This window comes from Crocuta crocuta, unplaced genomic scaffold (genome assembly GCF_008692635.1).
Source record: "Crocuta crocuta isolate KB4526 unplaced genomic scaffold, BGI_CrCroc_1.0 scaffold125, whole genome shotgun sequence".
Taxonomy (NCBI): Eukaryota; Metazoa; Chordata; class Mammalia; order Carnivora; family Hyaenidae; genus Crocuta; species Crocuta crocuta.
In genome coordinates this window covers 1,496,599-1,521,571 of record NW_027531143.1, presented here as the reverse complement: position 1 = coordinate 1,521,571, position 24,973 = coordinate 1,496,599, and the positions used below count along the sequence as shown (strand labels likewise).

The 24,973-nt window shown below is 40.6% G+C and overlaps 1 protein-coding gene and 2 long non-coding RNA genes across 4 annotated transcripts in view; 2 read left to right on the top strand and 1 right to left on the bottom strand.

Annotated features, from left to right (window-relative positions):
• LOC144237429 (uncharacterized) lies at positions 1-20,331 on the top strand. Its single transcript, XR_013336853.1, has 4 exons — positions 1-157; positions 521-591; positions 10,118-10,209; positions 20,182-20,331. It is a non-coding gene; the product is annotated as an uncharacterized LOC144237429 (long non-coding RNA).
• Positions 1-24,973, bottom strand: part of AK5 (adenylate kinase 5) — a 228,566-nt gene that overhangs the window by 46,308 nt on the left and 157,285 nt on the right. For both annotated transcript variants that reach the window (XM_077771136.1, XM_077771137.1), the window contains exons 9-10: positions 16,293-16,335; positions 11,002-11,046 (exon numbers count right to left, since the gene is read on the bottom strand). In XM_077771136.1, the coding sequence (XP_077627262.1) occupies positions 11,002-11,046; positions 16,293-16,335 (88 nt within the window). The remainder of the gene's footprint in view (positions 1-11,001; positions 11,047-16,292; positions 16,336-24,973) is intronic.
• Positions 13,785-16,733, top strand: LOC144237428 (uncharacterized). The gene is made up of 2 exons (XR_013336852.1): positions 13,785-14,127; positions 16,433-16,733. It is a non-coding gene; the product is annotated as an uncharacterized LOC144237428 (long non-coding RNA).

The following is a 24,973-nucleotide window of genomic DNA, read 5'->3' as shown; positions in this document are numbered from 1 at the left end:
ACAGCCTCCTACAGTAAAATCTTTGTTGTATTGTAAACAACTGCAAGAATGTGTCTACAAGAGGAAACGGCAGCCAAAAGGCAGATGTAAGCCCAAGGCCTAGAAGATACTTTTCCACTTCAACTTGCTTTGATCCCAGCCAACCACAGTTGCTCAGGTAAAACACTGCTTAACATGTCAGTCCCTCAGGGAATGTGTAATTTCAACAAATGATATGAAGCAGATAGATGAACACCCAACCTTTTAACCTGTCATGCATCCCCCATCTTGTAGGTATCCTTTCCTCATTCCAATTCACTTCTGATCCCATCCTAGCTATTCTCCCCTCCCCACCTCCCCCAATGCCTTTCTCAGGATCCTCTCTTTCTTTTTGGCTGTCTCTCCTCATTCACCATATAATAGTTGTAGTAATAGCTAATGGTCATTGAATATTTATTAGGAGCGCTGTGACATGTGTTAACTTTTTTCATCCTCACATCAACACTATGACCTAGATAAAATCATTTTTTCCACATTACAGGTGAGAAAACTGAGGAAGAGTGGATATGAGGATGTTGCCCAAGGTCAGAGGGGACTGGCATGTGAACTCAAGTAGGTCACGCTCTTAACTAGATGGTTTACTGCCTCTCTCTTTATACAAGTATGCTTGACCTCTCATATCTACTTTTGACCTTCTTTCCTTTAGTTACCGCCTTGAGTCTTTGCTTTCTCTCAGAGTCAAGTTTCTTGCAAGTGTAGTCTATATGCATCCTCATTTCCTTACTTCACATTTGCCCCTCAGCCAGCTGGCTTTACTCCTTTCTGTTCCACTGGAACTGCTCTCACCAAAGTCACCAGTAATTCTGCGGTTGCCAAATGCAACACACAATTCTCATTGCATTTTATTTAACTTTTCTGACATGGAAACTCTCTCCTCCCTTGCTTTCTGTGACACCATTTGCTCTTGATGTTCTGCTTTCCTTGCTGTTCTCTCCTCCTCTGGCTCTGGTGCAGGTGTTTCCTAGACTCCTGGTCTCAGCCTTCCTCTAGTCTCCCTGTCCCTAAGCTCCCTGGGTGATCCCTTGCACATGTGTGGTTTCACTGCCACTGACATCCTGGTGAATTCTACATCTGTGTCTACAGCCACAACTTGTTATTTTGAGTACTAGTTTTCAAAAGCCTCTTGTTTAATGGACATTAACTGATGGATGTCTCATTAGCATCTCAATTTTTTTTTTTAGCATTTCAATCTTAAAATGTGTAAAACACATTTCATCACTCTCTCAAAACCCATTTATTCTCCACATTCCTTATCTCCTTGAATGACACCTATGTTCACCTGGTCATCTAAACTAGACACTTCTTTAAAAAATTCTTTTAATGTTTATTTATTTTTGAGAGAGAAAGAGAGACAGAGCATGAGTGGGGGGAGGGGTAGAGAGAGAAGATGAGACACAGAATCTGAAGCAGGCTCCAGGCTCTGAGCTGTCAGCACAGAGCCTGACGCTGGGCTCAAATACATGAGCCCTGAGATCATGACCTGAGCCAAAGTTGGACACTTAACCAACTGATCCACGGAGGAGCCTCTAAACTGGCCACTTAGGAGTCATTCTAGTTCTCTTTTCGTTTACCTGAACACAATGGATCTTTATGTCCTGTTGATTCTATTTCCTAAGATCTTTTGGATCTATTTCTTCTTTTCCACTTCAACTGACTCCTTGTGCCTCACCTGCATGACCATCCATCTGACCTCCTAGTTGGCCTCCCTGCTGCAGTCTAGGCTTCCTCTCAATGCTTCCAGAGAGCACTTTCTGAAATCCAAATCTGGTGACATGTGACAGAATAAAAGCCTTGACAGCTCCCCAATGCTACAGGATGAAGTTTATTTTGTTAGCCTGGTGTTCTCAGCTTTTCATGCTTTGGGCCCTGCATCTGTTTCCAGCTCTGCCAGTCACTGCTTCCTGCCCCCTTGCCTCTGAGGCTCTCTCTTGCCCACTTGTTCCCTCTCCTTGCCATGGACTCCAACTTTCTTTCCACTTAGCACGTGGCCAGTTCCTTTTCCTTCTCAGGACTCAGCTCTGACATCTGCTTCTGCTCCCACATGCCCACTTCAGTCTTTCTCTCCATTACCCGTGTTGCTGCCATTGCATGTACTGTACTAAACTGTGCTGTTTGTTTGCTCCCTCCCTACAACATGAGCTCTATGAGATTAGGGAGCCTCATCTTTCATCCCTTTTTGCTGACATATAGCAGAAACTCAATAAGAGTATCAAATGAATTAATGAAAATCACCCAAAGGAGTATATAGCTAACGGGAAAATTTAATATAGCAGTGAGAGAATATTTTTATCATTCGGGGATTATATACAGCCCTCTGGAAGGCTGTAGACCCCCTGGCCTAGGCTTTTGTTCCCCTCCACCTCTAAACAAAGTCATTGTTTGAGATCAATATGTGGTCTAGGTACTCTACCCAACCCACAAAGAAAATCTCGGAAGCACCCAGAATCACATTCTCAAACACTTGCTCATTGTTGCCCTTGGCTCTCTGAAATACTTTTGGTAGTGCTCATAAAAAAGATATCCACAATATGCATTCTCAGTAAAGATGCAGTGTGTATTCCAAAATTGATGCGCTTTGGGCGGGTGGCGCGGTGTTCAGAATGGTTCAGATACTTTTATGGTTTCAATTGTTTCCTGTTTTGAAGTTATTATGGAATTGCGAATAATTGGTGGAAACATGTTGAGGCACTCAGAGGTCTGTTTCACCGATATTCATTTGATGTCTTATTACTTTGTCTTTGCTTTCAGACATCAATAACTAGATATACAAGAACAACGTAAAATAGAAAATTGGGGCATTTATTCAAATAATTATGGCAAATTCTTCCCCCACCCACAATACTCCCACCTCCCCTCCTTACTACATATCTATAGACACTTTTAGATTGTGGGCTTTGAAGTCTGAGAAACTGGGGTGTGAGTCCTACTTCTTAACGGTGTAACCTTGGGAAAGTTCCTTAACCTTCTAAGCTGCTACTTCTTCACCTGTAAAATGGGCCAAAATACAAGTACTGATGATTGGTGTGAGAACTAAATGTAAAAAGGCAGCACAGTACCTAGAACATAGTAAGTCAACAGTATATGTTAGTTTTAATACCATTCTTAGGTAATTAAAATAAATATTTGGGGGGTAGAAGATGAAGACTGTGACTTTTCCTGTTGCCTTCACACTTCACTTCCTTGGGGCTATGTCTCTCTGTTGCACATGCTTCCAATTAAGAGAACACTTAGCAACATATCAGCTCATTGGCTGCTCAAATTTGGGGTGAAAATAAAACATACCTCATTTTGCCATTTTATAAGAAATTCAGAGAGGCTAAGGGATTGGCCCAAGATATAAACACAAGGTTTTGGGTGTTCTCTCATTTCCAGTGCTGGGTCCTTCTAGAGTTGGTAGCATTGGTCATGCTTAGTGGGTCTCAGAACAAGCAAAAGAAGCTTTCAGTGAGTCAGACCTGGAGATGTGGCTTTGAGTGAACAGGTTGAGTAACTCAATCTTCACCAGGTGACTCTGTGGGTAAGTTAATGGTGCTTCCATAGAGATTTCAAGAAATGGGTAGGGAGATAATGTGTATGATGGTATGAGGTCTCTAAACACTTTCCCTGGTAAAACTCATTTACCTGGGTGCTTTTCCTTTTAGCAGTAATTGGCCCATCTAGATGACTGAATTGACTCAGCAACATTCCTTTCTTGAGGAAATCATTAAAAAAAAATATGGAAAAATCCCTGGGCTTCTGCTATGCCATGCAGTATTCCAAGGACAGTTTAATGTCTTTTTGAATCCCATAGTCCTTTAAGCATAGTAAGCCCTTTGTAGAGATTTATTAATTTGGTCTGATTAAATGAAAATGTTCTGTTCTAGTTCAACATTACTTAGAGCATTTCTTCAATGAAAAGGTTTATGTAATTAAGTAGGTTCATTGTCAGCACACAATGCCTGCATTTCTCCAACATCAGAAAGATATCCCATTGGCTTGTAAATGCATTTGAGGCTCTCTTGGAAAGTGGCCCAATGTCTCTCTTCGTTTATTCTCCCATCCTGAATGGCCTGGGATTTGAAAATATAGGTTTTAGGCCAGGAGAATGCCAAAAGGGCCCCTAATAACTGCATGCCCCCATGGGAGAAAGAGCTGTGACAATCTTGTGTCTGTGTCCAAAGCAGAAATGATATTTCAGTTAGGGCAGACCACAGGCTGGGCAGTCAGACGGAAACATATTTCATTATGTGAACCTAGCCTAGCTGGTGAGCTACCATTTTCATTTTATAGCAGAAATGCAGTCAAGTCTCATCTGAGTTTTCTTAGTCTAATCTAATGACTTCTGATAAGCATCATAGTCCATTTTCTGCTATAGACTGAATGTTGGTGTTCCCTCCAAACCCATGTTAAATCCTAGAGCCCAATGTGATGGTATTAAGAGGTGAGACTTTGGAAGGTGATTAAATCACAAGGGTGGAGCCCTTATGAACAGGATTAGTGGCCTTTTAAAAGAGGCCCCAGAGAGCTCCCTCACCCCTTCCACCATGTGAGGTTACAAGGGAAAGATAGCTGTCTATGAGTCAGGATGCAGGCCTTCATCAGACATTAATTCTGCCAGGGCCTTGGTCTTGGACTTCCCAGCCTCCAGGACTGTGAAAAATGAGTTTCTGTTGTTTATAAGCCACTGAGCTTTGGTATTTTGTCATAGTGGCCTGATGGGACTAATTCAAGTTCAAGGTTCAGTCTCCAATGTCAGGGATAGTCTCCCACCTGGAGGGTTTTCTTCACCCTTTCCTCCAGGTCACTGTTGTTGATCCTAGAAGTCACCCTCTCCACCTCCATCCAGGCCCTGCTTTGGAGTCTCCTGTGGGTCCTCCTGACACATTCCCCTTTGCCCACCTCTGACTAGCACCCAGACTTTCCTTTCAGGCATCCCTCATATACTGGCTACACAGAAACATTTAGAACTTTTCCAGGCCCACAGCAGCCCAGAGAAATGAGCTTTCAGTAGATGTGTCCCTTTATCCCAGACCCCTTGCTCACATTTGTGACGTTATTTGCTTTTGAAAGGCTAGTGAAAATACAAGGCACAAAACGCTATTTTCTCCTCTAAGATTTTCCAAATGCTAAGTCGAGGGTTTCATATACCTGCTTAACATAACCCCTACCTCAGTTAGTCCTATTGTGGTAGTTCCCAAAGTGTGGTTCATAGATGTTGTGTGTGTGTGTGTGTGGGGGGGGGTGTCCTCTATTTTTTTAAAAAATTTTAATTCAAGTATAATTAACATACAGTGTAATATTAGTTTCAGGTATACAATATAGTGATTCAACATTCTCATACAACACCTAGTGATCTCCCCAACAAGTACCCTCCTTAATCCCCATCACCTATTTCATTCATCCTCCCACCCACCTCCCCTCTGGTCACCATCAGTTTGTCCTCTATAGTTAGAGTCTGTTTGTTGGTTTCTCTCTTTTTTCATTTGCTCATTTGTTTTGTTTCTTAAATTCCACAGATGACTGAAATCATATGATACTTGTCTTTCTCTGACTAACTTATTTCGCTTAGCATAATACTCTCTAGCTCCATCCATGTTGTTGCAAATAGCAAGATTTCACTCTTTTTTATGGCTGAATAATATTCCATGGTGTGTGTGTATATGTGTGCTAGTATATATACACTACAACTTCTTTTTTATTTTTTATCAGAGAGAGAGGGTTCGAGTGGGGGAGAGGGGCAGAGGGAGAGAGAGACAGAATCTTAAGCAGGCTCCCCACTCAGCATAGAGCCAGATGTGGGGCTCAACCCATGACTCTGTGATCATGACCTGAGCCAAAATCAAGAATCAGAGGCTTAGCCAACTATGTCACGTAGGTGCCCCTACAGCACTTCTTTATCCATTCATCTATTGATGGACACTTGGGCTGCTTCCATAATTTAGCTATTGTAAATAACGCTGCAATAAATATAGGGTGCATGTATCTCTTTGAATTAGTGTTTTTGTATATTTTGGGTGGTCCCTTATTTTCATTACAACACTTAGAAGCTATTGCTTTTCACTAATGGTACAGAAGCGATTGTTACAGAACCACAGCATGCATCCAGACAGCTGCATTCAATTCTACTAAATCTATATTCATCACCATGAATTCACAGTAAAGCAAAAAGAAGAAAAATGCCAGTGTTACTTAAGAGTGCCCTTGATGAAGCAGTATAAAAGATTCATTTCATCTCATTTCAGCCCTTAAGCACATGCCATTTTAATATTTTGTGTGAGGTTTACACAAGGCACTTTAGCACACCTAGGCTAATGGTTTTCTCGAGGAAAAACACTGTGATTGTTTGAGTTGCTTAACTACTTGCTTTTTTTTTTTTTAGCTAAACACCATTTTTTACCTTCTGGAAGGTGGACTAGCAGATAAACTATGGGTTTTCAGACTTGAGTATCTGGCAGACATTTTCTTGAAAAGAAATAAAATCAACCTGTCACTTCAAGGCCAGCAACTGGCAGCATTTGTTGCCAGTGATAAAACCCAAGGTTTCAAGCTCCAGATCCATCACTTATTAGCAAACTATTTACCTTTCTAGCATCTTACCTGAAAAGTCAGGATGGGGATATGATCATCAAATAAGATAACATTATTTATACAATGCCTAGCGTGTGTTAAGTGCTCATTGAATGCTGGCTTTTCTTATAGCTACGTGGAATTAAAGCCATCAGTTTTGTTTTCCATTTTTAATTTAACCAAATACGTGCATAAATATGAAAACTGTTGAATCTGGGTCCAAGTAAGTATTTTCTAAAGATTAAATTAATTCATAGTTCTTTAATAACAGGACAACAATGAAATGACATCAGGACTATAGTGAAATAATGACAGGCATTAAAATATTGAGTTTTAAGCAAAAATTCTTATTTTTACAGTTTTCCATAAAAACATAAAGATAACTAGTTTGCACAGGGTTAAAAATATACAAAATAACACAAAATACTATAATAGTGGCTCCCAAAGCTTACCACTTGAAAAGCAGTTTGTCAGTACTAATGCTAAGGTACACAAAGCCATCTGTGTCCTCGACATCCTGAAAGTTAAAGCCACAGAATGATGTCTTGACCATTATGCCATTAGTATCACATCTCGCCTGCAAAACCAGATGATTTTCCAAATTGAAGCACTTCTACCAAGGCTAAGATAGGAACTGATGGGAATTCAGGTTGTGACAAATTCTGGGCATAGGCAGGCTATGAAAAGCATAGAAGGGAAAAAGAGGCCAAAATAGATTGGATAATAGCATGACGATGATCAAGAGAATAAAAAAAGAGAGAAAGAGAGGAAATAAAAAGAGAGAGAGAAAGGAAAGAAATGTACCAAAAAGTTTGTGAAAACTGTAAGAGTCTGTTAGCGAGACATAATGAGGCTCTTTAAGGGATATTTTTTACAGTATCCAACTAATTTTCCATTTTCAGCAATGACTGAGCCCCAGTCTTATACATAATGTACATTGGCATGGTTTTTATGTCTTGTGTGTAAACTACTAAAGTCCAGAGAACCTTTTTTAATCCTTCTGATCACTGTCCTGACCCTTTGAGATCCCTTATCTGCCCTGTGGAAGGTATTTCTTTATGAACAGCTACTGAGCTGTCTTCCTCATGAGCAAAGGTAATATTCACTCAACATTCAAAGGGCTAGCTAGATCCATCCTCGCCACTTTTTCTTTTGGTCCAGACAGTGCACGTTCCCTGAATATGTTTTCCACTCAGATGGTGGTCCGTCACTGCCCCCGACTGAACACTATTTTGCAAATGAATAAGAAATTGCTCAGAGGTGAGGGAAGTTGGTGTTGTTTGTTTGGGTGAGAAGGTAGGAGCTACAGTGGAGTCAGGGGTGTCGACGAGGCTCATAATTTACCAGAAAACTGTCCTGCCAGAAACAGCTATAGCAGCAGCAACCTGCCTGTCAGTTCCAGTCCAAGAATTCCAACTGCTATTTCAGTTGTTATGGAAACTGACCACACTGCTTCTTATAGAATTCATTATCCCAACAAATATTTGTTTTCCTAAGTCATTACAAGGAATCTAAATGAGTGATGCAGACACACCCAATGAAGGAACACACAGAGGAAGAAGTTGGCGATTAAAGATGTCACAGGGAGCTAGAAGTTAAACCTGACTTTGGGGCATGATTAACTAGGGGAGAAGACATTTCAACTCACAGGACTGGCAAAAGTGAGGGAAGTGGGGTTGGAGCCACAGACTCACATGGGGTTGGAGTGGGAGATGGGAAGGCACAGTGAGGCCAGTGGGGAGAAAGCTTTGAAGGTCAGTCTAAGGAGTTTGGACCTTTCTGTGGACAAAAAGGAAATAGGACAGCAGTGCCTTAGGAATATTAATTTTTATCTTCAGACTAACAGCAAGGATGTCAACCTAGTTTTTGGCTAATACTCCAACCCCACTTGTCTTGGTAGATGTCAATACAATAATTTGAAAAGTGAAAAATTCAACCTCATCTTTTCATATAGGTTTATAGGGAACACCACACTTGTTTCACTGGAATCAATGGACCCTTGTTTATTAGGACTCATCAAAACTGTTATGGGTGTGTCTATGACATCGTGAGTATTTTTATGAGCTTCAAATTGACCTGCAATAATATAGCCCCCAAATCTCACTCCTCCATCTGTCAAGGAAATGTTTATAACCAAGGTCTTAATTTCCAAGCAGAATCCTAAATACCCTAGAAGGAGAACAACCATTTTTCCTCATACCACAGTGGTTTTTATACCTTCTACTGCCTAAACAGTAACCTGAAATCTTTCATAGAATAGTAACTGACCAATAAGTTAAAATATGAGAGAGTTTGGTTAATGTAAGAAAAACCTTTAACAGAGCAGGAATTTCTAGATTGCAGTCTGTGGATGGTTGGGGGTTTCAAGCTTTGTCTGATGCCAGAGATTTTACATTGTGCTATTTGATTTTCTCAAGGGCACAGAACTTAGATGAGCCAAGGTCTTTAGTTATACCTAGACAGACAGAAGTGATATTGGAAAATACATTTCAAAATTGAATTGTGAATGCTAAACAACTGGTAAATCTGAAATAATATTATTGTTAGAGAAAATAACAACAATCACAAAACATGCTGTACTATTTTTAGAAGCTGTTTTTGGATCACATCATTCAAGACACAGATTTCTATGTGATAATAAAGGCTCATTCTTTGGATACTGAACATCAGGTTTAAAGAGCCTCTCCTCTTTCTAATTTGGCCCCTAAGAGAAAAGCTGACTAGAAAGTATACTTCATTGTGTATGACCTTGATGCAAGAAAAGTGGTTAAAGCTTATGTGGAAGGGGGAATTTTCTTTGATATTGGGATGATGAGTTTCTCTTCAGTAAGGAGTAGAAATAATTTACTTATACTTTCCGAAAAAAATGTAAAAAGTGTGGCAAGAGTTCATCCAGTTCCCATGGTAAAGGTCAACAAGAGGCAAGCAAGTCAGAAACAGAACTCAGGTTGGGCTCAAGATTCTCACTGCTTAAGACACGCTGTTCTCTTTGGTTGAAATTCTTCCTCCTCTCACCTCTATGAATCCCTTCGGTTGCCTGGTGTCCTCCTTCAGTTCTTTGCTTAAATATCACTTCTATAGGGAAGCCTTGCCTGTTCACTCTGATCACCCACTTCTACCCCAGACACTCAATCCTGGTTGTTCTGTTTCATTACTTTGTTTCCTTCTTAAGTTTGTGATAATAATTTGATTAGTTCTTCTTTTCACCTAGGATGGAAGCTCTGCGACCCCTCACTGCCCAGCAGGGGTCCAGTCCTCAGGACATGCGGGGTGGATGACTGAATGTGGGAGACAGTCCAGGGTAACAACTCACACAGCTGTGTGGTGGAGTGGGGAGAGCCCTGGGATGGGAAACTGCAGCCCTAGTCTCCTCTCCATCACCAGTTGGTTGAATGACCTTCATCAAATCTCTTAGATTCTCTGGGACCCAGTTTCCTCATCTGACAATGAGGGAGACTTAGTGAGTGATTCCCAAGGAAACAATCCGACTTTAGGGTGCAGGAGTCTAAGTTTATATGATTATATTTCTTAGGTGCTGACAACCATTCTTTTTCCCACCCACTGAGGATGTGTGGACCTTTTCATTATTTCTGAATATGAATAGACATTTTTTTAAATGCAAAGGTAGGTATATTAACTTTTCTAAAGACTTGAATAATTAGAGGAAAAAGTACTAACTTTTGGGAGGTGTTCTGACAATATTTGGTGCTATTCTGTGCAATTATAACTGTTGCTCAAATAGTCCCATTGATTTCTAAGGGGAAAACTGGATATCCAGTTCTCACAGTCATTAGCCACATGGGCTTGGACCAGTGTGTTTACCTTTCTGAGTCTCAGCGTCCTTATCTGTAAAATAGATATTTAATAGAGATACGTATAGAATTGAGGAAGGATTGAGTGAGATGACCTGGAACACTGTTGGTGCTTAGAAAATGCTGGTGAATTTTATCCCACAATGAATTTACCAATGATGTTCACAGTATTAGGCATTAAATAAATGAAATTTTTCTTACCACTAGCTAAATGGAATGCAGGGTATGGTTACTGAAATATATTTGAATATGTGGTTTCTAATATATTTAGTGAGCTGATATATTTAGTGAGCTCATTGTTCAAACAAAATGTATGTGTTAGGTTTTAACGTATGACTTCTTCATACCCATGGGATGATAAGGTATTTTATTACTGTAAAGCTAAAATCAGGAGTCTGACATTCCTTAGAGTCTTACTTTGTCTATGCTTTAGGATACAAAGCCAAAAACAATATAAAACTGCATAAATGAAAGCAACAATCGAGAAGCCTCAAGAGTATTTCCTAATCGAAAAATGGGCAGAATAAGAAAAGAACAGTTTTTTTCTTTACTAAGTTGTTTATTATTAGCAATTGCTTTAGAAAAGTTGAGAGCTGTTACTCACCAATCATGAAAATAATTTTACACTTTCTCAAATCTTCCATGAAACCTTTAAAGTAAGAATAATTTAAGTTAATGGCAAGTAAAATATTTTGAAATACAGGTTTTACTGATGTTGTGTAAAAACCAAAATCTTGTAGTGTTATTTGATAAGAAGCATTTCCAGACCCTGGTAACATATTTTCATTTTAACACAAACTATCAGTTTTTGGTGGCAAAATTGATAAGCCATTAAATAGCATGAATTACAAAGAAAGATAATTTTCTAAATCATTTAAAAATGTTCTTAAGTATCTCAATTTTGTGTTATTTTACATTTTTCTTAACTTTTGTTCATCTCTGTTAATAAAGAGGGGTTTAAGCACAAGTGGGGAATCTGGAAGACAATATTTTAAATATAGTTCCTATTTACAGAAAATAATACTATTTTTTATTTAAGATGGTGATATAAAATTTCCTTCTAAAATAAATCTGCTTAAATAATAATAGTGAGTCAATTTACAGAAAGATATTAAGTAAATAATATCTAGCATAGGTCATATAGAGATGAAACAAAAATCCCTAAGATGGTGAGAGTGAGGACTGAATTTTGGGAACCACTACTTTATTTTTTTTCAAGTTTTTATTTAAATTCCTGCTAGTTAACATACAATTTAACATTAGTTTCAGGTGTAGAATTTAGTGATTCAGCACTTAGATACAATACCTGGTGCTCATCACAGTAAGTGGCCTCACTTATCTAGCCCATCCCCCATCCTCTTCCCTCCATAAACCCGCAGTTTGTTCTCTATTGTTAAGAGTCTGTTTCTTGGTTTGCCTCTCCTTCCTACCCTATGGTTGTTTGTTAAATTCCACACATGATTTTGGTCTTTCTTTGTCTTATTTCACTTATCATAATACATTCCAGCTCCATCGATGTCATTGCAAATGGCAAGATTTCATTCTTTTTGATGACTCAGTAATATACTATTGTGTGCGTGTGCGTGTGTGTGCGCATGTGTGTGTATGTGTGTGTATATTTATCATATCTTCTCTATCCACTCATCAGTTGCTGAACATTTGGGCTCTTTCCATAATTTGGCTATTGTTGATAATGTAGCTATAAACATTAGGGTGCAGGTATCCCTTCATTTCAATATTTTTGTATCCTTTGGATAAATACCTAGTAGTGCAATTGCTGGTAGGGTAATTCTATTTTTAGCTTTTTGAGGAACTACCATGTTGTTTTGGAGAGTGGCTGCACCAGTGTGCATTCACCCCAACTGTATAGGACGAAGGAACCACTACTTTAAATGGTTTTTTTTTTTAAATTTATTTCTAGGAGAGAGAGACAGCATGAGCAGGGGAGGGTCAGAGAGAGAGGGAGTGACAGACTGAAACAGGCTCCAGGCTCTGAGCTGGCAGTCAGCACAGAGCCCGAAGTGGGGCTCGAACCCACGAACCATGAGATCATGACCTAAGTGAAAGTCGGACGCTTAACCGATTAAGCCACCCAGGCGCCCCAGGAACCACTACTTTAAAACAGAGGGATGATTAGGAATTTTTGGCAAAGTGCAAAAACCTCCAGAGTTTGTGGAGCTCTAAAAGACTGTCAGTTGTCATGGGTGTAGTAGCTGGCCATGAAGGATGGGTAGACAATAGCTATAATTTTGATCCTATCCTCAACTGACTAGACCTAGGCGAGTGACTTCCTCTCTTTGTACTTCAGTTCCTCCAACTGTAGAGTAAAGGTGTCAGACCCAATGATCTCTAATGTTTCTTTTGGTTCAACTACCTATGATTCTGTGGTTCTGATAAATAAATGGGCCACAGGAGGAAATGGTTCCGTTTGTCCCTTGGCCAAAATTATGATGCAATTATTGTTGCATGCTTAAGATTTCTAAAGTAACCCAAAATGTGAAGAGGCTCTGGGGAAGAGTGAGGTTACTGGATAAGGTGACCACAGCCCCAAACTTGAATTGAGAATGGCTCTGTGAGCTCAGGATCTCTGGCCTCAGAAAGTGCCAATGGTTATTGCTTGAGCCTGAAAGCAGGGGATCCTCAAGCTAAACAACAAACAAACAAAAAGTTTAGGGGGTGGACCTGAGGACAGGAGAAACAGCAGGCCTACCCTAGAATGTTTCAGAGAAGAGCAGAAACAAAGATTCACCTTGGTGTTAAGGCCACGGGCTTTAGTTATAGAGATCAGGCTGCCTGCTGAGCTGTGCCAGGGCAGGGTCACAGAGTTTGGGGGCAGGCCAGCACTGAAGTAGATTAGTTAGGATGCTCTGCAGTTGACAGTGGGAGTCTGCATAGGCAAGTAAGGGAGGTACGGCTCCAATCTAGAGTCCATCTTGAGCAAATGATGGTGAAAAGCTAAAGAAGCAGGCTCTAGAGGGGGTCAGAAGTGAATCCGTAGACTGGCTAATTTCCTTATTTTTTTTTTAATTTTTAAAATGTTTATTAATTTTTGAGAGAGAGAGAGAGACAGAGTGCAGAGTGAGTGGGGGGAGGGGCAGAGAGAGAGAGGGAGGCACAGAATCTGAAACAGGCTCCAGGCTCTGAGTTGTCAACATAGAGCCCGATGCAGGGAACCATGAGCTCATGACCTGAGCTGAAGTCAGATGCTTAACTGACTGAGCCACCCAGTCGCCCCAAGACTGGCTAATTTCTGAGCAGCTTAGTTTAACACCCCAGGGGTGGTGGTGGGTGGGTGGGTGGCAGAAGGCTGATTCTAAAAAGAACTTTCAGAAGAGTTTCTTTTATGTGCCTAGACAAAGAGCAGGCAGAGATTCCAAGCCAGTGAGGAGGGTGGGCGTGGCATGTTATGAACTATGGCTAACTCTTGTTCATAACATTTAACATTCATAACATTTAAAGTCAAGTGTTTAGAGCACCATGCTGGGTAAACAAAACAGATCTGAGACTGGATGCTTCCCTCAGCTGGGCAGATGTGACTGCAGATGGAGTAATTGAAGAAAATTGTGAATATTGTATCATTCTTAATTCACCCCTTATGCTAAGGGAGATACTTTTCAAACTATAACATACGTTGAAGAGACAGTAATAGATTAAAATGTAGAATATTGTGATTTTTCACTTCATGGAAAATATGCGTGAAGTTTTGAAGTGAAGATTCTAGAATTCAAAGGTATTTGGTGTTTTGTTGGAACTCCGGGCTCCTGAGCTGTGCATTTCAGACCCTGGGCTGTGGAAGTTCCTGGAGCTACCCCTCCTAGAGGGGAGACCCAGGAGGGAGGAGTCAGTCTGGGCGGAGCCAGCCCTGGGCTCCCAGTCTAGGTGGAGTTCAGGGTCTTTTCCCGGTTCTGAAGGCAGCTGCTTTTGCTCTTACTCTGGGTGTGAGTTGACTAAAATGACAGGCGGAATGTGATTACCTAGAGAGATAGTACAAAGTTTTTATTTCCCAGCTTGGTGATAAAACTGCAGTTTTTACACTTAAATGAACGGATAGGTCCCTGACTTACACTTCATATTTTATGTAGATGATAAGTACTTTTGAAAGTGAGATCACTCCTCTGACAGTGATCCAATTTGCTTTTCAGTAAAATTGGGATGCTTCTTTTATATACACAATGCTACCTTTTTGCCGGAATCCACTACTATCTGAGGGAAAGGCCCAATTCTGAAGAGAAAATGGGACATGAAGAATTGGGTTCAGAAACAGGAGGGGAGCTAAAATCAGAGGAAAGATGTGAATATGGGGTTTGGGGAACCATCTGTTTTTCACACTGAGGAATAAAATTTTTTTGTTCTTTCTAATCAAAGAGATGCTGCAGTCTCTACAGAACAGTCCACAGTGACTGGAAAAATCCTATGTTATCTGGAGCTTTCTATTAAAGGCACATACATTGGTGCTTTTAACTCATGGACCAGATGGTCATCTCATGTTCTCTAGACTTCCAGCTTCCTTTTATGAAGCTAAGCAACAACTGTTTCTTTTTTTAAATTCCCGTCCAGTTAATGCACAAGGTTATATGAGTTTCAGGTGTACAATATAGTGATTCTACAATTCTATACAAGCTGAACAACTTTTAATCTATTTGCAATTTAGGAAAGTGGCTGTGGTTGTTATTGGGTATGGTTGTACCTATGATAGAACATTCATGCAGTGTAGTCATTACACGTTAAGGTCATGGACGTTTGTAACGACTTGGGAACATGCTTATGTTATGATATACACAAAAAGAATGGAGATAATTATTTGTATATACATATGTATTCTCAACTGTATCAAAAATGGTATATAGCCAACCCACTGGAATGAAATACACTAGAATATTAACCATGATTATTTAGAGGTAGTTCTTATAGTTCTTACTTTCTACCTTAAAAACATTTTCACTATGAATACATATTAATTTTATAACCAGGAAACAGAGAAACTTTATTGGGCAATCAATCAATCCCTGTCCAGTTGGGACTGAGTTGATTATTTGCACTTGGCTCATGTTTATGTGCCTTTCCCCATGAATCACCATGATGTCATCTGGTGACTGAGATTTTCACATACTGCTATGGCCATTATCATCAAATGACACTTTATCTATCACCTCATGCTCATGGATCAGTGTAGGATTAGAGCTGGGGCTATCTGGAAAGCCAGATCACTTACTTGCTCACAGTCAATACAAACATATTTCCATGAACCATAATTACAGCAACATTTATTACCGAGTGGAAACGTTAGAAAGTACTTTACCTGGGGCAATCATGAGCCTTATCTCTTTGGGACAATCTCAAATTCACATAATTTTAGCTATTTTCAGACAGTTAAGGCTGGATTCGCTAGTTGTTTGCAAGACTTTTAACATGACAACAGTTACAAAGCAGGATAATTTGGATGTTTCTTAGGTTGTATCCCAACAGCACGCTGAAGTATTTTAACTACTATGTAGGAAAAAGACTTCCAATAAATTTGAAGATTGTTAAAGTTAGCCAGCTGTCTTTACTGCAAGACTTGTAGGAATCTTGCTATGCTGTTATACGTGTCTCTTCCAAAGGGGATTGAGTGTTAAATGTTTCCCAAACGTATTTTTACTAGGACATTCCATTTTCACTAAGCATTTCAAGGGTCATGTTCTCTGGGTAGTAAGGAAATGCATCTAAGTAAGGTGGCCCTTTGTTTCTTGATAAAAGGGGAAAGATCCAAAGAATTCCAATCTTAATTGTGTAGCCTGGCTAAGGAAAAACTGCATTCTGTCAGTAGTTTACTGTCTCTTAGTTGGTGTTTAATAGAAAAGACATGTTCAAAGCTATTAAAATACAACTTTGGTCTGATCAGTAAGGGAAACTTACCTCCCATGGTATCCTCTCCAAATATGTTTAACTGGTCATCACCCTGTACATAAAAAATCAAAATATTAGATGACAGTATCAACAGGTATTGTGCTAAACTTCTTGCCAGCATACATTAACATACATAACTTTCCAAACAGCTCTACGAAGGAGGCACAGTCACTATCCACCTTTGACAGATGAAGAAGCTGAGAATTTGAGACGTTGTTGAAGGTCATGTAGCAGTGAGGGACAAAACCCAGATCGAAACCTGGGCTGTCTGTCCCAAGAGTTCATGCTATCCTGATTGTGCAGCCTGCTACAATATCACACTTCATTTCCTTGGTGCATGACCCATCTGTGATCAGAAAAGCTGATTTGAAGAACACAACACCCTTCAGTACCCAAAGCTCACTGATGCTTGTAGTCCCAGCAGTTTTATAAACAACTTCATGGTTTAAAGCTAGACTTGGCACAGTTTCTTCCGATCGGAAGTAATTTCAGCATCGGGTGTCATATGGTTACCCACTGGCCAGTCTCTGAAAACTAAAGCATGCAATAAGAGAGACTGGAATGACCAGCTTTGATTGATGCCTGCTTTTAAATGTTTTATTTTATTTTTAATCAAGCAGCTGCTGCATTTTCCTCAGAGAAGAACCAGTGGTAGTCGGGGGGTGAGGTGGGGGGAATTCTCGAATGAAAATTTATATAAAAAGGCATTTGGTGAGAATTCTAATTTCTACTTATGTCTCCATCCATTACATTTTCCCCACTCCCTCATCCATTATAGGTAACCACTCACAGAGGTGTTCTTGCATCTTTTTCCAGATACACAAAAAACTTCCAGATATCTATGGATACATTTGAACACAGATATATAATCTTATTACCTTAATTTTGCATACAGAAAGCAGAGTACTTATATTACACATGCATATATGTTCATAATATACAAACTCATCTGTAATGATACTGTTATTCCCCTTGCTTTTTCACTTATCAGTGTATCCTGGAGAACTTTCCATATCAATACAGAATGTTCTCAGTTGTACAGTATTCTATCATATGGAAGGTAACACAGTGGTTGTTTTTAACTAGTCCTTTATTGAAGGACCACTGAATTGTTTCCAATTTTGGGTTATTTTGGAAAAAGTAGCACAGTGAATAAGCTCGTATAAGGGTCATCATACACATTTACCTGTAGGATAAATTCCCAGAGAAGGGGCTGTGTGGTCAGAGAGTAAACGTATCTATAACTGATAGATTCTGTCAAACTGCTCTCTGTAGAGTTTGTGCCATTTTGCACGGACAGCCTGTGGCTCACGCTTCGCTCTAGCCTCTTGCTTCTAATTTGCTTTGATGTAGGAGTTGGTTAAATGAGGTTGGCTGGTTGTATTAGCGCTCCCTTAAGGTAAACTGCCATGAGAGTACTTGTTTGAAAACAGAGCCTTGCTATCCTTTTTTAGAACATACGCCTTCAGGGCAACTTTACTGCTTGTCTTATTAGATTTGCCTGTGTATACAGAGCTATTTCAGGTGAGAGAAGAGTTTTTAATGGAGTGGTCATTCAGGGATGCATTTACATTCATTAACTTCATTCCATGATTAGGAAAAATGTCAATTATTCCTCAGTGAGCCTCTCCCTACTTCTCTTGATGAAATAACTGCATTTTAGAGCATTGCATTTTGGAGTTATGGGGAATCATCTAATACACCCCTGCCATCCCCCTCTCCCATTTTACAGATGAGGACATTAGTGGTCATTGAGGTCCTGTGAGGAGCCCATAGCCATGTTATCACGTCCTTAGTGAAGTCAGGGTTAGGATGAGAACCACATCTCCTACCACATAGCATGGCTCCTGGGGATTTAGTCCCACGAGCTTGGCTACCACCCTGGATCTGTTAGTGTCCTGCTGCTGCCCATCTCCCAGCTGTTGCTAAGAGAAGCCTGGCCCCACCTTCAACATGGGACAATTCTGGTATAAGTTGAGCCCTAGTGTTCCCCTTGAGATCAGACGGAAGCTAAAAGCCAACTGGGATCACATGCTTGCTGGCTCCTACCCCTGCCCTATCCTGCATCTCCTTCACTCTCCTAAGAGCATTCCCTAATATCACACTCGCAAATAATCCCCACTTCAAGTTTTGCCTCTAGATAGGGACCTGTTTGAAGCCCACCTAAGATAGGGACCTTTTTGAAGTTATATGTTTGCCTAACATGCATCTACATAGAAAGAGGTTCAGTAGCTTTTGCTGGAAAAGGATTGTTCCATCTGACTCTGCTTATTGCTTGTCAAACAGCTACTGATCATACCCAGACAGCGTTATTTTTAATATCACTGTTGAGTTATAAGACTTACACCCATCTTACAAGCTGAACTGCCTCAGATCTTTCTTTCGCCTAGTTATCATGTTTTAGAAGAGTGATCAAGGTTAATCTGAATTAATAAAATAATGCGCTGTGTTATAAAGGGGCCTATCTCACCTCTATGTGGCTTCTTGAGTCTGACTTTTTTATCCATAGCTCTTATTCATAGCCTTCTAGTCTATTTGCCCAACTGCTTCATATGAGCCCCCTCCTTACTTCCATTAAAGCCCCGATAGTGAACGGGTGTTTGGGGCAGAGTGGAGCCAGGAATGGGTTGCACTACATTCACTCACATGAAAGCCCAGGTAAATAGGATATTTGACCTGGGGGTGTTATTTTTCCTGTGATGCTCAATAAACCTCATGATTCCTATGTGAATTTTTTTATAAATAAAATTAATCTGGCATCTTAACAACACACACACATACACACACACACACACACACACACACAAAACTAATGAGAGGCAAACACTTCTGGTTTTGTTTTGGTGAAAAAGATCCCATAAAAGCCCTGGAAGCTCCAAGTCTTATCTCTTTCTTTTAAAGGTATGTTCTTCATAAAAGGTATTAATTCAGAATGTCAATTATATAAGAAGCAGAATGTTATACAGGCTTATTTCAGAAATAGCTAATAATCTGTGGCTGCATCTGCAGTGAGGCACACTTTGAGAAAGCACAACCCATTAACTACCAACTTCTACCCTGAGAGCCCATGGCTGCTTCTTGGTGTTGCGGTCTTTCATTGTGTTGTGCCCCATCTAGTCAGCTTCTGACACCTGTAAATCTGAATTGTGAGGTTGAGCTTTACGGGTACAATGAGACATAGATGACTTTCCACAGTAATAAATTAGGTTGGGGGGGCATAAAGCAGAATACCAAATCTGAACAAACTGACAGAAATGGAACTAATATTGGCGCATATTTTATGTAAGTGCCAATTATGACTCACACATACGGAGCCAAAACACAGCCTGCAATGAGGTAATTAATGCTCGTGAAGATGAGGAAAGCTGCAGAGAAACCACTAACACACAAAAGCAAGTTCAGGTTGCCATATCTTCTTGTGCTGTATTTACGATAGAATGTTGGTAACTGAAGGGGAGAAATTTAAAAAAAAATCCTGTTGCAGTGACACAGCTAGAACCTCAAGACAGGACTTGTGGCTCTATGGGAAACTGGGTTTGGACTATGGATATGCTTTGGTCTATATCTCTCAGTCTCCAGTCAGGCCAGAGCCATAGGAGAGCAAAAGCAAGTTGCATTCAACTTTATTTCCCTGTGTGGAAGTGTGGGCAAGGAACTGCTTTTGCGAGGCTAGAGTTTGGTATCCTTTGTAGGAAGAACAGCTAGTTGACGTGCATATATGTTTTCCTTTAGGACTGGGGCTCCTATTATCACCACCTTATGATATAAATGTCTTGTCACTCTCAATTCTTTGAACTATTCAAATTTTGGGGGAAGAGAGAAAAATAGAGCAACACAGCCTCCAGGATGGGTTCACCAATCATAAAATATTACATTCTTCTATCTGCTTTGATTGCAGCCTGGTGTATGCGCCTGCCTGCAGGACCCATTCTGTGCAGCGTGTGTGGGGATGTGTCTGAGCGTCCAATGCTGCCCTCAGTGCTCTGCTACCAACCTATGTTTCTTTATCAGCAGCCTCTTACTGGTGAGGTAAGAGGTGAGATCATGTAGTCAGATATTTTTACTGCTCCTCCTTATATAGACAGTGTAGGGGCACCTGGGTGGCTCGGTCAGTTAAGTGTCTGACTTTGGCTCAGCTCATGATCTCATGGTTCATGGGTTCAAGCCCTNTATCTGCTTTGATTGCAGCCTGGTGTATGTGCCTGCCTGCAGGACCCATTCTGTGCAGCGTGTGTGGGGATGTGTCTGAGCGTCCAATGCTGCCCTCAGTGCTCTGCTACCAACCTATGTTTCTTTATCAGCAGCCTCTTACTGGTGAGGTAAGAGGTGAGATCATGTAGTCAGATATTTTTACTGCTCTTCCTTACATAGACAGTGTAGGGGCACCTGGGTGGCTCAGTCAGTTAAGTGTCTGACTTTGGCTCAGCTCATGATCTCATGGTTCATGGGTTCAAGCCCTGCATCGGGCTCTGTGCTGACGGCTCAGAGCCTGGAGCCTGCTCCGGATTCTGTTTCCCTCTCTCTCTCTCTGCCCATCCCCCACCTGCGCTCTGTCTCCCTCTCAAAAATAAATACATATTTAAAAATGTTTAAAGCAATAGTTATTTGAAATTAATAAAAAATATTTAAAAATAAATATATAAAAATCTTTTTGGGGACCATAAAACGATAGCTCCCCCAGGAAGGAGGTAATAGTAGAGCATTTTTGGGCTATCTTCCTAGTTCCCGTTTGTATTAAACTGTGTGTATATTTCATGGTATAAAAATGTATACAGCTTCAGATGGAATTATGAGGCAGAGGCTTTATTTAACAACAGCATGTCACAGCCAAGATGAATTTCTTGTCCTAAAATTCACAAAAGCTGCCAAGAAAAGACTATTTTCTTTCTCTGACACTAAGCACAGAGATCAACTTCAAGATTCAAAACAATGAATTTCAAAGAGATTCTCTAGTTTCTGAAATGAATGTGAGGAGCAGTCTTTTCTAATTTTTTCTTACCTCACTCAGTACTAAGCAGTTCTGGAAGAATCAGGGACCGTGAAATGCTAGCATGAGGATTTTCCTAGGTTTCTATTTAAACTGATCCTAATGCCTCGATCGCTGGTTCTAAAAAGCAACAACAGGAAGGTGGGGATGGGTTTGAGGCACAAAATGTCTGTAATTCTTAGAAGTGGTCATCTTCATTGAGAAGCAATATCTTAACAAGAAGAAATAATAATTAAAAAAAGAACAACCCAAACAATGCCAGGCTATTTCACCATCTCATAACCTGAAAATAACACTCTGGGAATCTTTTTTGTTAAAAAACNATCTCCCTCTCTCTCTGACCCTCCCCTGCTCACATTGTCTCTCTCTCCTAGAAATAAATAAAAATATTAAAACAAAAACAAAAACAAACCCAAAAAACAGCAAACACCTTGAGTAAACAATTAAAATTTTAAAAAATGTTTACTTATTACTTTTGAGAGAAAGAGAGAGAGTGAGAGACAAAGCACAAGCGGGGGAGGGGCAGAGAGAGAGGAAGACACAGAATCTGAAGCAGGCTCCAGGCTCTGAGCTGTCAGCACAGAGCCCAATGCAGGGCTTGAACCCACAAACTGTGGAATCATGACCTGAGCTGAAATTAGATACCTAACCGACTGAGCCACCCAGGTGCCTCTTGAGTAAACAATTTTAAAAAACAGTTATTGGAATTGCTATTTGCTAGTGTTTAGAGTGTTTTTAATGTGAATGATGTCATCCAATCCCCGGAAGACACTAGGAGTGGGCATGTTTGAGACTTCCTATTGCTGAGATGAGGAAACTCCAGCTCAGCAAGCTATGTGACCGGGCAGGATGCACCAGCTGGTGCACTCGCCTGGTTTCCATGCCTGAGTCCTGATGTCTCTTCTGCAGCCCTTGATGGAGCATGATATCCCGTCTGTGCGTGATGTAGAGCACAGAGTGTATCAAGTGACTGCACTACACCAGCGAAGTGAATGCTCATGGTGTCCTATGAAGACGGAGAAAGGTGGATTCCTTTGCTAAAAGATGGACTGAAGCCGGGTCATGTCGACCAAGCGATGTGAAAGTGAAGTCCTCAAGTTTACTGGTTAGCTGTGAATATAGTTTTGAGATTCCTCGGATCTTCTGCAGGAGAGTATTGGAAAATAGAAACATAACTGCATTTTATCAGCAGGAAGAAGAGAGACTGGTCCTTGAGAAGCACTTTGAGTGTTTACAGTTCTTTTCTAAAGCATGTTTTCATTTAAAGTAATGGGCAATTTGGAAAAAAAAGTATGGGGAGTGCTGTGTAATTTAGTTACACCCAAGAATTTATTTTATGGCAAGTCTCATTTCTCTCTCACTGAAGTATACACAATTAGAGGCCTTCTTGCTGTGGAAGTACTTGTATAATTGAGTAAACAGGGATAAAAAAATATAGGGGATGTTAGGCTAACCTTTTCCCAGTCTTATTAAATTGTAGGTTCTCTACATGAACTACTTTAAATAGTGGTTTACAGATTTAGCTCTCTAGAAGGAATGTTTTTCTTCTTTTATGTATAAATCGAAATGTTGTCTCTAATAAAAATTTTATTTTAAAGGTTTTTAAAAATGTTTCTTATTTATTGAGAGAAAGAAAAAGAGCATGAGTGGGGGAGGCAAAGAGAGAGAGAGAGAGAGAGAGAGAGAGAAAGAGATTGAGAATCCCAAGCAGGTTCCACTCTGTTGGCATAGAGCCTGACGAGGGGCTCGATCTTACAAATTGTGAGATCATTATCAGAGCCGAAATCAAGAGTCAGACACTTAACCTACTGAGCTACCCAGGCGCCCCTCTAATAAAAAAGTTTAAAGAAAAAGTTTTTCCTGATGGTTTCCTACAACTTTCTGTTTTCACCTCACTGCTAGAAGACAATGTAAGACACACTTTGATCTTGTCTTCACACGCCAAATGCAGCATGTGCTTAAGCAGGGCTTTGTCAGGCTGCTGCTCTAAAGGAAGCAGCAACAATTCCATTCTGATTTCCTCTCATTTAAAGTTAATGTGGCTGTGGTCCTGGGTGGCTCAGTTGGTTAAGTGTCCGACTTTGGCTCAGGTCATGATCTCACGGTTTGTGAGTCTGAACTCCGCATTGGGCTCTGTGCTAACAGTACAGAGCCTGCTTGGGATCCTCTCCTTCTTGCTCTGCCTCTCCCTTGTTTATGCTCTCTCTTTCTCTCAAAATAAATAAATACACTTAAAAAAAAACAAAAAAATACTACATATGCATTCATGTGTTTTTCAGGGAGAAAAATATCATCCGGAGGAGTCACTCTTTGTCTCACCTTCTTTCTTTAAAAAGAAAGCAAGACTGGGGTAGAGTGAGCAAGTGGAGAGATCAGAGGACTCTTTGATGATTCCTCCTCAATTCCTCTGAGTTCTTTGCTCATCACGGGTGTACCCCAATGCCTGTCTCTTCAGTCTGAAGCACTTTTTGATTATCACTATGACAGATGCAGCAAAAAGCTTCCCAAGGACCACCCTGAAATCTAGAGTCCAGCTCTGACCTTGCCCCATGTCTCTCACTTTCATTATTTCCCAATTTGAATGTCCATGTCCAACTCCCAGGTGTTCTAGAGGGTAAGGCTGAGTGGGCAGTGAGACAGGGTTAGTTGGTGGCTACAGAACATAGAGCAAAGGAGAAACTAATGATGACATCCAGGTTGGAGGTGAAGCAAAGAAGCAGGTCAAAAGAGGTGTTCTTCCCACTAGAAACAACCTGTAGAACCGAGTTGAGGAGGAATGAGATCTTGCTGAAACCTTGATTTTAGCTGGGTGAAATCCATTTAGGACTTCTGACTTTCAGAACCGTAAGATCATACATTTGTGTTATTTTTATCCATGAAGTTTGTGGTAATTTGTTAGGGCAACACTAGGGAATTAACTCAAGCTCCTCCTATGTGCTGGGAAAGGTTCTAGATGCTAGAAAAATAATTGTGACCAAACTGAGTATATTAGGTATTTGAGCATGTGTTAAAACAAAAGGTTGTAAATGATTTTTATCCATGGGGGCTTTTGTTGAAACAGAATCTCATATGGAAGCCTAATATCTAAAAGAGAAGAATGAAGCTACTACTGGTGGGAGTGAAATAGGTGGTTCCAGAAGGCTGCTAGGGCCATCTCCTCTCCCCCTTCCCCCCCCCCCCCCCCCCATTGGCAGACACTCTTAGATGCCTACCCAATGGCCCACTTTTTGCAGGCAGAGCCACCTGCCTCTTCGGATGCCAAAGATGTCAGATCCTTGCTTTTCCACCCTCTGCCTTATGGGCATAGGGTTGTGACCAAATCTGGGCCAGCAGGATGTGGAAAGCAAGTCTCTGGGATTCAGAGGACAGAGTTCCTTCCTATTAAAAGAAAGAAAGATGAACATGGGGAGAATCGGCGTCACCCATCCATTCTATTTTTGCAAATGATCATGTGAGGACAGGATGCTTGGAGCTGCCCTTGCCGCCTTGAGACCTTGAAGGGAGGCAAAGCTCACAGACAGGGGGCAACAATCTGGGAAAGAGGGAAACGGTATGGCCCTGTGTGGGGTCAGTATACCACTGGACGTGCCCTGGAACCATCTACCTCCAGACTGCAGTTAACATTTTAAATGGTTTAACCCAGGTTTAGACAGGTCATCAGCAGATGCAAGCAACTTCACTGAATCCTGTTGAACTTATCCAC